General features: G+C 38.8%; 1 protein-coding gene across 1 annotated transcript in view; it reads right to left on the reverse strand.

Annotated features, from left to right (window-relative positions):
• LOC139718452 (E3 ubiquitin-protein ligase UBR4-like) overlaps window positions 1–15,325 on the reverse strand; it is a 95,341-nt gene that overhangs the window by 27,267 nt on the left and 52,749 nt on the right. The window contains 18 exon segments of the mRNA XM_071629923.1: window positions 288–413; window positions 880–1,018; window positions 1,585–1,824; window positions 2,265–2,458; window positions 2,849–2,936; window positions 3,384–3,469; window positions 3,789–3,933; window positions 4,679–4,844; window positions 5,429–5,665; window positions 8,451–8,529; window positions 9,139–9,223; window positions 10,046–10,179; window positions 10,594–10,671; window positions 11,265–11,336; window positions 11,970–12,062; window positions 12,944–13,063; window positions 13,979–14,200; window positions 14,700–14,956. Of these exon segments, the coding sequence (XP_071486024.1) occupies window positions 288–413; window positions 880–1,018; window positions 1,585–1,824; window positions 2,265–2,458; window positions 2,849–2,936; window positions 3,384–3,469; window positions 3,789–3,933; window positions 4,679–4,844; window positions 5,429–5,665; window positions 8,451–8,529; window positions 9,139–9,223; window positions 10,046–10,179; window positions 10,594–10,671; window positions 11,265–11,336; window positions 11,970–12,062; window positions 12,944–13,063; window positions 13,979–14,200; window positions 14,700–14,956 (2,561 nt within the window).

Genomic DNA, 15,325 nt, shown 5'->3' on the forward strand with positions numbered 1-15,325 from the left:
AACTGTTGTTTGCTTGCTACAGATGTTTGAGATAGAACATCATCAAAAAAAGACTCTTTCAAAGAAGATGAAGCCATCATGGAGCATAACTGCATTAACTGCTTGTCAAATGGCAAACTGGAATTTCCAAGTATGTTACTGGTACATGTACATTCGTATATACTTTCATCACATATAGGAATCTTGTTACAAGAGCAACTGTGGAAAAGACAGTTACAGCATTCACGTTATTACACTGAGAAAAGGAATGCTACTGAAACAGGCAGTCAATGAAGGGGCAAGCCTACCGATGACTTGTCTCCGCCAGCTTCATGGACCTTCATGAGTAGAGCCTCAAGTTGTGGGCGGTGGGACACCAGCTGACGGTATACTCGGTCTGCTCTCTCTAAGAGGGAGTTGATGCTGGTTGTTGCCTGCACAGAACAAGGAGTGTGTCAAGAATTTATTCAAGTGTGACAATTCTAGAAACATTTAGGTGTAATCATTGGACATTTGGTGCCACTTACAGATGTACTGTATGCGCTCAATATTTTGCTGGGTTTTTATTTTTACGAATTTTTCAAGTCTGGTGCTATTTGTGAATTCAAAAACAAATGAAAATTTCAACGGTGATCCTGACATGAATGTGACAAGCACGCATATATTTCTCCATTCAGCGCTGTACTCCACAATCACAAATTCAATCACTCACGAAATTGTCGGGAAGTCCGGATTAGCAAAAAACTTAACTTGCTAGATATGTGGCATAAAGAGTATACATAAAAGTATAACCAGCAATCTCTGCTTTACACATAACTGGATAACTTTGATTGCATTGGTGCCTAGCAGGTGCATACAATGGGTACGATGGACTAGACAACCATTGCATAAAGGACATACCTTCTTCCTGTCTTCCTCATTCTCAATAGGATCCACAGCACAGCAGGCTCTGGCTGTCAGAGTGTAGTCAAACTTGGCATACTTGCAGAATCCACAAGAGTTGCAGAGGAACGGATCTTTCTCATCATAGTTGATGGCTCTGTCAAGTCAAGAGAGATGAAATAAATCTTGTTTCAGCAAACATGCACCTGTCTGGATTTGTGACATTTTCCTTACACTTGTTGCTTCTAGAGGTGAGGTACATAAATTGGATTTTACATAGTTCTACATACGTTAGACAACTTCCTTTTGCTTGTGGTCCATTCAATGCCCAACAAATGAGCATCTAACATTTCTGCGGGGACAGGGTGTGAAGCCTACATGATGACTAAGCTTCTCTTATCTGATCATTTGTCTGTAACTGACAGTGGAATCAAAATCAGTGACTCTATAAGGTACAGTACACAGCCACCCAAGTAGTTGTTTGATTAACATAGGTTTATACCACTGCAATTTTCAGAATGATACCATTTCCAGTCTTTGTCAAGTAGAAAGAACTTCTTTCCAAGCTTTCTGTTTGTTTGGTTTTTTTTTTTTTCAATTCCACTGATAAATGTCAACTGTTTCAAAACAATGATATAGAAAGTAATATGACATTGCTCCCTTCTTTCATTGTGAGCAACAATAGCTGATAAAGATGTGATGCACATTCTACAGCTGTCTCACCTGCACTTATGGCACTGGAACACATTTTCTCCACAGTTTCCACAGACTCCTGGGTTGGCAGGCACAGAGGCACTGCACCGGGGGCACTGCAAAGTCTCAGCAGAGGCTGTCAAGTTGTCGTAGAAGTCTGCATACTCTATCATGATGTTAGCTGCCACGATGGGCAGGGGGAACTCCAGTTTGAGTTCAGTCTGTCCAGCCACCAACACACACTTCTTGGCCTTGTGCCAGATGGTAGGCCTACACAGAAGGAAAAGGAATTGTTTGTCATTTCACTAAATGCCAAACTCCATCAATGCTCTGCCTTGACTGTCGACTTGGTTGAGTTTGGTAGCAAGACTAGAAATTTCAAGCAAAGGGTGAAGTAAAAAGAAATGCTTTCCACATATCTAGACGAGCTTGTATGCAATATGCACTTTGTATTGTTTTCTTCCACGGTATGCCATGCAAGTGGTGGATTTGAGTTCACTGAGGTACTGTGACTCACATAGGTACTGTCAATTGGTTCTGGAATAGTTTTTAAAAACATGTGACTCAAGAAGATAAAATTTCAGGCTTGAAAGGAAAGTTGGAGGTCTGTTGATTGTTCTACATGTGATGTATAACCTTGTGTTATTGTGTAAATCTATACAGTAGATGCACTACAAAAGAACCATTGTATCAGTACTGCCATCACTCACTTGTTCTTCAGCTCCACCACAGAATGAACAGTGCGGTTATTGTAGTAGATGTTGATGGTGCGGACCATCTTGGTGCGTTTCAAGTCACTGATGCGCAGGGTAACCTTGGCGATGGTGTGGGTGCCCACCAGCTTCACGATCTGAGAATTGGCTGTGTTGCGTGAGTCCACTTTGAGAGCAGTCAATTTCATGTTCTGTCAAGACACAAAATTCAGATTGCTGGCATATATATCCTTATAAACAAATTCATATCATAAAACACAATATAGAATTTACACTTTTGCCTCGGATTTATCAGAAACTTGCTACAAACACACACACACACACACACACACACACACACACACACACACACACGCAAATTGTTGATGAAACATTGTGAAGAATGTTCTCTGTCTAAAAGCACAGAATTAAGTCTAAACAATCTTACAATATTGCTTTCCGAGTACTTTTGGATTGAAAGGAAATACTGCCAATCATTGTGCATGTGCTCTAGAAATAATGAGTGAGCTATGTTTGACTTTTTGTAGGAATAGTATATTATATGAAAAGGCAAGGTGAAAGTCACATTTATAATGTCTTACAGTGAAGGGAACTTCTGGGTTGTTGCAGACCAGACAGGGTTCACTCTCCAGATAGAAGCCATCAAACTCAACCAGACCAGCCAACATGCTGAAAACAAAGAATACACATCACAGTAATGATAATTTGACTAAAATGACTGAGAATTGCTTCTATATAAGTATATCATATCACTTGAACACACGCCTGGAAGACTCCAAATATGTTCTCCTTTCATCACATGAAAACTATCATTTGTGATTCTTCCATCTGAAATCAATTAGAGTATGTTCAGAAATGTCAATGGAAACACAAGTACCAGTACAATACTGGAAAAACAAAAACACATAATCGAAACAGTAATATTGCCACTGCCTGGAAACAGATCAAAGTAATATTAGTTTAGAGGTGTACTTACATATACATCATATATGACATACAATGCAACATCTTCAACTTGATATCTAATCTTTTGTTTCGACTATTGCACAAACATTTCTGTCGAGGTACTTTGTCATTGTAATTCTGGTGGCTTACATATCATCAGCTTGTGCTTACTTGTAGATGTTAGAGTTGGGGTGGTTGGCCAAACACAAATTCTGAGTTTTCAACAGAGCAGCTGCCTTCTGGACATACTGTAAAGACTATGGGAAAAACAGAAATATAGACACACAAGTGAAGACTACTGCTTTAATCACTGCTACAAAAAAATCTGCATATACTCTAAAACTTTTTTCAAACTCAATGGTACTCAAGTTACAATGCATAAAAGACTAACATATTACAAGAAAATGGACTGATAAAACAAAGACAGTTGTAGCAGACAAATGAATACTAATACATGTATAACAACAGCTGGCATATTTTTTCTTTTCATTTCATTGATATTTCAATTGAGACTCGACCTCGATATATAGACAAACCAAACAATAAGTAATAATGAGAGTTGAAGTGATTTCCTACCTTGCTCACACTGTAGGGAGCCTTGAGGGAGAAGTAGCCAAGCAGGTCAACAAACTGTGCAGCCTTACGCCCATAGTTCGACAACTCTGGCCACAGCTCCCACATGAGCTCCAAGAGTTCTTCCTGTTTGGTAGGGGGTGAGCTCCTGCTTCAGGAGAGAAGATGGGGATTGAATATTCAGTGTTAAACATCGACCCGCAAGCCTTCTGACAAAGTGGTCTGTCCTCCGGCTGCTTTGATACATTGTATATCCATTCAATTCACTTTAGGCTGGCAATGTCAAATATATGTAATACTCGACCTCAAACATCATTGATAACAACGCCATCACCTTAACATACACATTTTATTATATTATTATTTTTTCTTTTTGATACAACAAATTAGAGCACAAAGAAACCAAATACATGTAGTTCACGGGACAGTTGTTGTTATAACTTCTATTTAGTTTTGTTTGATTGTTGTTCACATTTGTCAAGCATATCACATAAAAAGCTAACATGGCTGACAGCCAAGCAAGTTTCAACAGGATAAAAGGTATGTCAGGATGTAAAGAGACCTCCAAGTGGAAAATTAACAGTTTAGACACACTAACAAATTCTCAAATTAATTAAATAAAATAGTCTTTGTGAGGGGTAATGCAATCTTCATCTATAACTACTTGGGTGTAAGGATTTCCATCACAGATCACTTCAAGAGTTGCACGTATGATTCCATGAGAATATGTGCAAAAAAATACCCATTAGTAAACCTTATTCACTATTAAAACAAAAAATGTTACACACAAAATTTACATGTAACCTTAGCCCTCTTTTGTAAGCACTATGAGATGTTGGACTCAAGTTGAGTTAGTTAGGACTGCGACCCAGGATGACGCCAGCATGACTTACTTGAAGATGTGTAGGAGGAAGCCATGAGCCTGCCAGCGGAGGGAGGTGTTGTTTGACTCCAAGAGGTGGATGCGAATGAATCGGCGGAGGATGTCACGGCTGATGGATTTGTTCAGCTGATTCACAAGAGCCTGGCACAGGGCCTCATCATAGGCAGAGCTCGTCTCTGTAACAGATTACAGCATTCTCTCTGACATGAATTCCAACAGCCCAAGATCACAGTTTAGATGAAGTCACAAGGCAGAAGTTTAAATGTAAACATATCAAGTATGGTTCATGATTTTTTCTCTCTCTCATTTTATGCTGAAATGCACAACAAAACAAGAAAGTACAGGTTTGAGAAGCAAAATGACCTTCCTTGCAAAATCTTTTAAGGCATATGATCACATCATCACTGCCATCTTTTTTGCTCATCTGAATTATTACCAAGATACTGAATATAGCTCACCTGACCTGGAATGTACATAATATACACAGTACAGGTAAAATATGACAAGAGGTACTGATGGCATTAAACTTTGCACCACTGTATACACCTTGACTTATAAATCTTTTCCACATCTGACACTAATTTAACAACACAACCACTGTGTGAGTAGCTTGAAGAAAACCTCACACATAACACATCCTCAAAAATGTCTGAAGATATCATAAGTTAAGAACACAGACTGGAGCATTAAAAGATTGATTTTTTGCAATCCATAGTTGTTTCCATCCCAAAATAACTGAAGATATGAAGTGATAGTATACCTTTGTCCTCTGACTTTTCTTTTTCCTTCTCCTTTTCCTTCTCCTTCTCTTTCTCCTTGGCACGATCCCTCTCTCTCTTCTGCCGTGAGCTTGACGACGAGGAAGAAGAGGATGACGATGAAGAGGATGTGGTTTGACCTTTGGCCCCACAAAGGGCACAGGTCAGGAGCTGCAGAATGAGAGGGGCAACGCCTTCGTCCAGATGGAAACTGGCCTGGAGGAGGCTTGGGATGACCGCTGTCAAAACATAGGATGCCATTTCAACAAACATTATATATTTGATCAAGTGCAAAGCACTGCATACTGTTTTACAACTTTGTAATGATAAATCCATGCTAAACTTCTATCACTTACAAAATACTTCAGTTTACTCCTTCTAGAATTACTGTGAGACACACACAATGGAAATGTAATGACATCACTACAGTCACAAAAAAAAATCTATTTTTTTTTTAAATGTATTTCTTTATAAGGAGTGGAGCATTACCATGTCCATATTACATGTACTTCCAGTGAAAACAGTAAACACTATTCAATTCAAGGTATATCCACTATGTCAAGCCATACAAGTCACTTGTGCAGTCAGTCACCCACAACCAAAAAATGCAAATAAATTTCCTATAGTAATTCAAGGCCTGTTTCTCACCTACAAATGTCCCAATTGACTTTTTTACCATTTTGTTGAACTTAAAAAGATGATGTGTTCATGTGTACATTCTCTTTTCTCTGTTAATGCATATCCTTTATCACAGTCAATGTAATCATGAAAGTAAAATGTGAGGCTTCATAACTTTCATGATGACAATCTGGAAAAATCAAACACATACATCATTTTGAGGTCTTTGAGAATTCCACTTCAAAATACAAGGACAGAGCATTGTATTTCATGGATAAATAATAAAAGGACCGTAATGATGTCTCAGGCTTCTTTTAAAAGAAACCTGTACTGACATTTTCTACTTGTCTGATAATTCTAATCTACATTTTTTGATGCCTACAACGGGAAAGAGAGGATTCTGAAACCCAGGATAAGCCTGTAATGATTTTTTGAAAAAAATGGAAACGAGCAAGCCAAGGAACGATCCACACAATTTGGCATACGTCACAGGTGCCAACCTCCGAATTTAGCAAAACGACCTAGAAAGGTTCTACACCATGTCAATTTACTGATGAAATCTCACACGAAGTACTGCAAAAACTGTTATTTAGTAAAATTGCAATATGGAGCTGAAATAAACATGTTAAACAATATTTATTAATTTTTAAAAGGAATCTCTTCAAAAGCTTTTTATTTAGACCAAATTTGTGGGGAATATTCCAGATATGCAAAATGAAATTGGCATCATTGTCCGAACGTGCTGCCCATAGAAAACTATGTGTAAAAAAAGTAACGTTGCACTAACTATGCATTGATGATGAGCGATAATGGTTCGACATCACAGTTCAAACTATCTAACGAAGATGAGGACTGAGTGATTCTTAAAATCTAAATCAAAAAAAATAGTCAACAGCAATCACGTTTTACGCCTAGTTAGAAGAAAACGGCACTCACTACATATAGACTCTAGACTAGAACTAGGACTAGGACTAGTGAGCAGTCAAGGACCGAGAAGATTCTACTCTCGCCGCTCCGTCGACAGCTGTACGTGCACAGCGCTAATAATAGGCACAGCGTGAACGCCTCGTATGCAATTTGTATGCAATACATACCCCGAATGGCCCTGCTGCCAGAACTTGAAGAAAGTCCAGACGAAAGTCCAGACTCCAAGGTCTAGCGTTGCCGCTAGAGGCCCTTGTGCTGCAGGCCCTGTTGTTTCTGTGCTGAATTTTGCAGGTAAGGTATCTGCTTTATGGATTTTCAATGTTTTTGTGGTCGAGATAAATCTCATGGTGGTCGTATTAACACCAAGGACTAACTTAGATCTAGTTTTAGTAGGACCCATACCTCGGAAGAGTGGCCCGACCACGTAGATACAAACAGTGCCACCGCTTCGCGATCCAAACGCTGGTGTAGGCATAGAAGTACTAGAGTACTTCCGTATCCATGTAGATATCTCAAAATTCACCCAACCAAATTGCACCAAAATCACAAGAAGTATTTTATGACTCATGTCCACTTGCTCAAGCTAATTGGAACCAAATCGCAAGTTGAGAAGCGTAAGTGAAGTTGTCGACTTTCCTGTCGTCGCTAAAAACAATCTGCTCTGTAGGACTAAACAAGAGTGATCGCGGCGTAGTAGCCCTACTTGCCTGCGCACGCACAGACTGAAGTTAGCCATCTAATATCATGAGACAAATCTTTCAAGTAATCGGGAGCAAGAAATCAATTTATAAATTATTTGAGCTAAGTTGAATGAAAAATAAAGTTCGTAAATCACATAAATCGCTAAAATCATGACATTTTTAAATCTAGTTCCCGCGTAAATTCCCCGTTCGCACAGCACTAGTCGGCTAACTTCAGTTCTAGATTGTGCATATCGCGTTTACCAAGATCTCTCGCGAAGTGTGAGGTTTTTTTTTAGTGACAACTTGAAATTCGGCGTCAATATTGATACTTCTCGATTACCGATTTCAATCAAATATAATACGGTATTTTGAAATATGCTTAGAAGTATATCCTGTAATTTTGGTGCGATTTGGTTCAGCGAAATTTGAGACAGCTGCATGGATAGGACAGTACACAAGTGCCGCCTCCTAGCTAAATTGGGCCTAAGCGTCGTCTGCTACTCGGCACGATTTAACGCACGCGTATGCGAGGGCTTGTAATCAGTGAAACATTTGGCACCTGTGACATCACGACATCCGGGTTCGTCAGCTCATTAGCATAATTCTCGCCAAAAAAATTCCATTTTCAACATGAAATTACGGACTAAATCGTTATGAAATTCTGATTCTGTTTGCACCGCTGGGTCTTTTAGAATTAAAAGAACAACATATAAAGAAATAAAAAACCGGTACAATGCCCTTTTAAAGGGTTTCTAAAGTGACTGAATGACTATAAGGAGAAAATAGAGGCACTGACTCTCATCTCTGATGGCAAACTTCTGCCAGTTGATGGTCCTGGATGTGGCTACCTCCTGACAAGCCTTCAAGTGTTCAATCTGGAGAAGCACAAACAAAGCAAAATGAAAGAAATATTTGGAATGCAAAAAGTGAAATGAACTACAGCTCCCAGTCAATGTGACATTAGATTACATCAAATCATCACATCTGCAACTCACACCCACAGACACCTCTACAGCATGATGTATGAGTCAAAACTAGTCAAAAGTTTGAGGCAATACACATAAAAGAGAGCCATGTCTAGCTGGCAAACATTCACACATGTGTAGATGTACATACATACAAAAATACTTGGATCTTCAAAATGAACCCTGTAAACTAAATCCTACCACACAGTTTTTTTAATTGCAACAGATCGACAAATTGCCCTTCTTTGACATAAATGAACACCAATTATTCAGTGTTTTGATAAACAGCCATGACAAAAATCAAGGGCATGCATACCCACGTTGGACTCATACCAATGTCCACTAGATTACCAAGCTTCTTACTAATAGCCAGTGATGGTCCTGATCACTAATGGTAACAGTTACTGCATATTAATGATTCTTCTGTCATTCTTTTTTTTTTTTTAACTGATTGACAAATCAATATAATCACTGATTTGAAAACTACACAATTTATTTGTGAATTTGGTTGGCACTTACCAGAGTGATGAGAGTGTCATATGGGAGGGATATCGGTGTAGTTGAAACTGTTTCAAGATTCAATCCATTCTCAGAGCAAATTTGTCTGTGCACCAGAAATGAAGAAGAAGTTTAGAACAGTCAACATAATACACAGCAATGCATCACCTGGGAATATGCTATGATGCAACTTATTTTCTTTAAAAATAGTCATCACAATATGTAACCTACTGGAAGCATCTACACGTATGTCAGTCTTTATATTCAGTGAATTCACAATCTGGAGTAACAACTGGAGGAGGAGGAAACTTCAGTTTTCACAAAACAAGATGGCATTTTCCTTGTGATGATCTGAAAGTCCAGCCTGTTGCTTGCAATATTAATTTTCTTGAATGTCACATGCGTTTTAAATAGTTTCTTCTCATTATCCTGGGTAGATATAGCACAGCATCAAGAACTGTCATTTTGCTGTTCAGATGGGGTATAAATGGCAATGCTTGAGTGTAATGAAGAGTCGTTCAACACACAGACCAAGCTAGGCATATACATGTAGGTGTGCAGTTGTTTGAAACATAAAACAACATACCTGACTAGGACAAAACAAAATAATGAGAGGTTGTGTGACTTAAGAATCCAACTCTCATAAAATAAGAGAATTTGAAGGTCCTGAGACCTCCCAGGCCCATCATTGCGCAACTGCAAAGCCTGTGATGTACACGCTGTAGTGTGCAAAGCATGACATTCCATGACATTCCACAACATTCCATGACATGACATGATACTGCAAACAAGCAACAGAGGTTAGCACAAATATACCAAAATGATACCACCAAATCCTACATCTAAATCAAGGTGAAATCTTTTTGCCAGCTCATGCCAATTCTGTAGCCCCTGACAATCCCCAGCATCTCATCTACAATGTACTCACTTGATGTCTCTCATGTGGGACTCCAGGGCATGGAGATCCCTCAGCTGACGGTACTTCTCCTTGGAACCACAAATAAAGAGTAGCAGTTTGCGCACCTGTCGCCTTACAAAGGGGGTCTGCTGGGTCATCATGTACTGGAGCAACAACAATAACATTACACCAACAGTTGAAGGATATAATGTACAACTGTATATTAGAACTGGCAAGTAATTATTCTTCTTTCACACAAAAATATGAAAGATTTGAAATGGGTAATATCTGATAAAAAAACAAAACACCAACAAATGGGTGAGAGATAGAGCAACCAAATTATTACGATCTGAGATGACATACATGACATTACACTCCTGGCCACTTAAATTTACATTCCAACTGACGGAAGTACAAAAATGTAGATACACGGAAAAATAGACAAAAATAACACATGAGATGAAAAATGCGAACAAATCAGCTTTGTACAACAGAAGATAAAAAAAAAATTTTACTTGTCAAATCTACTTGAGCTGAAAGTTAGGGAGAAATTGACAGAGTGTGCTGATAATATTTACCTCACACAAGTAGTAGAACCAAGCCTGATCAAACACAGGGACACCAACAGAGGGCGCAGAATCACAGATCTTCTTCATCTGAAAGACATCAACACAGAGATTCATGACATGAACAAAATGTGAACTTGTTCCTAAAAACAAATGATGTGGGAATAAGATAGAACTCTACAGTAGAATGTAAACTTGGAAAAAAATAAAGAGACATACGTAAATGAAAATGCATTAAAAGCAATTACACAGACAAGTACACAGTATAAAAATAATTCTGATTGTTAAAAGGTACCAAACATTGGGATAAAATCTTAGACACAAAGGTGTGCTACACATACAAAAAGTCACATTTTTCTTTTCTGATCCATGAAGAATAAGTCACTTTAAAACTAATGCAAATACAGTGCCGTTCTAGTTTTTCAAAAATGCAAATGACTGCAAAAATACATATTTGAACACTATCAATTTTCGTTGCAACTTTATCAAATTATAACACCAGTGTCATCTAAATGGAAATCTATATTCTCACATCAAGCAGGTAATCTTCAAACCATTCACAAATTGTTACCCATCTCAATTACTTTTCCCCTTATTTTCTCATTCAGTCACCTACACCCAACGGCTTCATCAGCACATGGCTATACAAGGTATAGGAGGATGCTGATGAAGTATATCTGTACCTGGTAGGGGAGTCTTAACACCATTTCAGTCAGTAGTTGAGGGTAGGCTTCAAAGACATCCCCAGCATGGCCCTGTGAGTGAAGGATAGCAAACATCTCAACATAATAGAAATCTTGTGATGACCACAACAGAAAGTAATCAATGAATTGACCAGAGGCCAGATACGATCTGCTTCAAAGCAAGTCACATGATGTCACAATATTCAAAGAAAACAGTTTTTTCTTCATTTAATGAAAAAAAGGAAAGCAAAAATTATTCTCAATTTGTCAATGTGCCTGAATAAACAAAATACACTCAGCTTCCAAAGCATGATAAATGACATCAGCTACTCATCAGAGTACTTTTTTTTCTTTTTCTTTCAGGCAACATTTTTCTGGCTCATATGACAATTTCGTTTAATATACACAATGATTAAAGTCTAGACATGCAATGGATACAGGACTCCAAACAAACTCTGCTAATTGAATATTGTCATGAAACAGTTCCTTTTCTGTACTGACAGCAGAGCAACAATTGGTGCCAATTCCAGAGGGGCTGTTACCAGTACACTGTAAATTCAGGAATTCATGGTCTCAGAAGCAACAAAAGTAGTAGTAATAGAAATAGCACTTCTGTCACCTACATATTGTACATGAATACCTGGGCCATCCTTTATATCTTTATACACACTATATCCTGGCAATGACAAATTTCTGGAGACCTACCTTGACATACTGGCGTAGGAAGAAAGGTGACATGTCTGGTGGAGCCGATGGAGGATGAGGTCTTAGTAGGTTGCCTCCTGGAGGAGCAGTCTCCTGGAGAAATCATCATAACATGGATTACAAACTAAAGAATGGACTTCGCTCAAACTAATGGTAATGAATGAATACACACCAACCAATATGGGAACCAGAAAGTGTGAATACATATTTAAGGTGATGATCTCATGCATTAATTGATGGCACTCTATCAGCATAGTCTCTGAAAAATCTAATCTCAGAGGAAATTACACAAGCATTCCTCCTAAGGAAGCATACACATGAAAATGGCAAGACAAGTACGGAAACTATCACATGCAGATTGGCCCTTTTTTAAGCAGCTTAATTTTACAAAACACCCATTCACATGATTTTTGCATCGACTCTTCAGTTTAAAAAGATAAACATATACCTTTTCTCTAAGGTGAAGAAAACACAGTTACACAGAAAGAGTTACAGGGAATGAAAGAAAAACAGAAAGAGTTACAAAAGAAACAAAGAAAGAGTTACAGGAAATGGCTACTTTCACAAGGCCTTTATGTCTCATGTGCACTGTTAATGCAACATGTTTGATATGAATGATAATCTTCAGGCAAACTCTACTATAAATGCCTACAAAAAGGAGCATACATTTTCACATCAGTCAAACCAAAGCTTAAAATTTTAACGTACAGAAAGGCTGAAGAAACTGCACCAGTTCAATTACATATGTGGGAGAAACCCTTTTAAGAAGTCATTAAAATTTTTGGGAAAATTAAATGCATTTTACAATGACACCGACATGTAGCATTTTACCAATAACTAGATACAAATGTGTCAATGGTGTACAATAGATGTCAAAACTGTGCAAGTTTGTGGCAACCTTCATGGACAACTTAAATCACATCACCAGCTATTAGTTTTGAGTGAAGCATTGAGGAGAATGCTGTGTGACTCACATCATCAATGCCTGTTTCCTTCCAGTGGTCCAGGAGTGCCTTCAGGATCAGCAGACAGTGGTCCACTGCACCACAGTTCAGCAGAGCACCTGCTGTGGCATGTGAGATCTGGGTAGATGACTGCACACACACACACAGGAAAGAGAAGAGACAAATATTTCATCATATGTGTATTAAAGCACACTTAACAACATCTTGCATCAAACCTTTGCCTCACAAAATAATTATCTTGTAATCTGATGTTACCACAAAACGAGTGCGGAAGTTCCCCTTCATGGAAATATCTATGAGTGAATTCATTTGAACACATCCATAGATAACTTCTGAAATTAAAAATAATCTATATTGACATTTCTCAGATAAAAAAGAAGAGGGGGGGGGGAAATGTGTCAAGCAGGATGGAAACATGACAGTTGATATGTCACAATGTATGCCCACATGCATTATTGATTTCAGAAATGACAGAATATGAATGACCATCAAATATATTTCAATCAATAGCTTAAAGGGACTGTACAGTACTGGTTGAGGTAAGGGATTCATGTTTTGAACATTTCTAAGTGAGATGATGAGAAACCTCTTATGAAATATGGAAGAGCATTTAATTTTAGAAGGATTCAACGTTTATTTGATGAAAATTGGTTTTGAAATGGCTGAGATATCCAAAAAAGTGATAATAATAAAAGGCGACATGCCACAACTTTATTAGGATCTCTTTGTTTCACCTTGTTTTTGGATATCTCAGCCATTTCAAAACAGATTTTCATCAAATAAACTTTTGATACCTTTAGAATTGCATGCTTTTTGACATCTCATAGAGTGGTTTCTGAATATCTCGCAAAATGTTAAAAGCTAAATCCTCACCTCGACCAGAACTGTACACACCCTTTAAAAGCCGCTTCACAGTGATTTCATTTATTCTCTCACTCACTCTCTATTCCAGAAATAATGGTGAAATAATCATTAAGTTCCATAGAATGAAAATTAATCTTCACAACTCAAATGTCCCCTGTAGGGAGTAAAGACCATCCTTACCTCAGAGGCAGTCTTTGTGCCTGACTTGGTGCGTGACATGAAGACACTGAGCAGCCGCATGACTATGAGCTGGACTTCGTGGTGTGGTGTGCGAGCTGAGACATCGCTAAAGGTCTTCCTGTCCAGCTGCAGCTCATACAGCACAATGGTCAGTAGGTGGTCAAGGGCTACCTTGTCCTTGTCATCCTCTGGGTCAAGGTCAGAGCTCAACATCAGAATCACCTGCAACCACCATGAAAGGGGCACAGTGAAAGGGTAAGAGGGTATAACATATAAGCTGTGTTTGAATACACTAGGAATCTCACATACATCTACTGTACGGACCCTGACAGGAAAAAGGATATGCCTCCCATGGTTACAAAGTCAAGAACACTGTGACAAACTCATGGCAATATTTGCAAAAGATCAGGCTTATTTTGTACATTGGTCTCGCTTTCAGTTGTAGATATTTGTTATCACTGGACCTCATCTTCAAACTGACTTTGCATGATGATGACCTGCAAATGAGGTTAACACTCAAATTTGGTCACTGTACATTAAAACGATACATACATTCAGGAATGTTTGGCTTAATTTTTTCTTTCTAGAAGTAGTGTATATGCTTCTACATCTTCTGTTTGACAGAGTTTTGAACCAACAACAATGGTGCGACTGCATCAAAAATTACCAAAGTAAATTCCATGGTACGGAAACTTTTCTTTCATGTTGAAAGCCCACTGACCTGCATGAATGGGATGGCACGTACTCCACCCACAGCACGAAGGTCAGGCAAGTACTCCAGGAGCCTTTCTAGGAGCAGGAGGCGCAGGGTGTGCATGCGCTGGCCACCGTCCATATCGGTCAAGTTGTCAGTTAGGTCACCCCCTTCATCACGTACCCCAGACTGTCCCACCAGGCCGCTGCCACTGGACACACTCTCCCCCTGGGTGGAGGCATGCTCAGGGATGACATCCCCATAGGCACTGCTCCGCCCACTCACTGCAGACAAGAGAAGTCAAAAGGAGCAGCTCAGACATGGCCTCTTACACATGAACCAATGTGCCTTCACCCTATCACAATGTGAGTTGCATGGTGCAGGGTCCTACCTGTGCAGATTGAACCCCTGGGACATACTAACTTCATATGCTTTCACCCTATCCCTAACTTTGGTGCATCATGTGCCAAATTTCCTAGTAATTTTCATTCACTCTATACACACACTCATACACACACACACAAACACACACACACACACATAAAGGGGGAAAATATCATTGACAAGTAAAAGTAACAAGAGGTATCTGTATTAACCTCTAAGGAGAATTTAATACAAAAACAACACAGAAGTAGGCAATGGCAATTGCTGAT

The sequence above is a fragment of the Diadema antillarum genome, unplaced genomic scaffold, assembly GCF_040938485.1.
Source record: "Diadema antillarum isolate AM-2024a unplaced genomic scaffold, OU_Dant_1.0 scf00000094, whole genome shotgun sequence".
Classification (NCBI taxonomy): Eukaryota; Metazoa; Echinodermata; class Echinoidea; order Diadematoida; family Diadematidae; genus Diadema; species Diadema antillarum.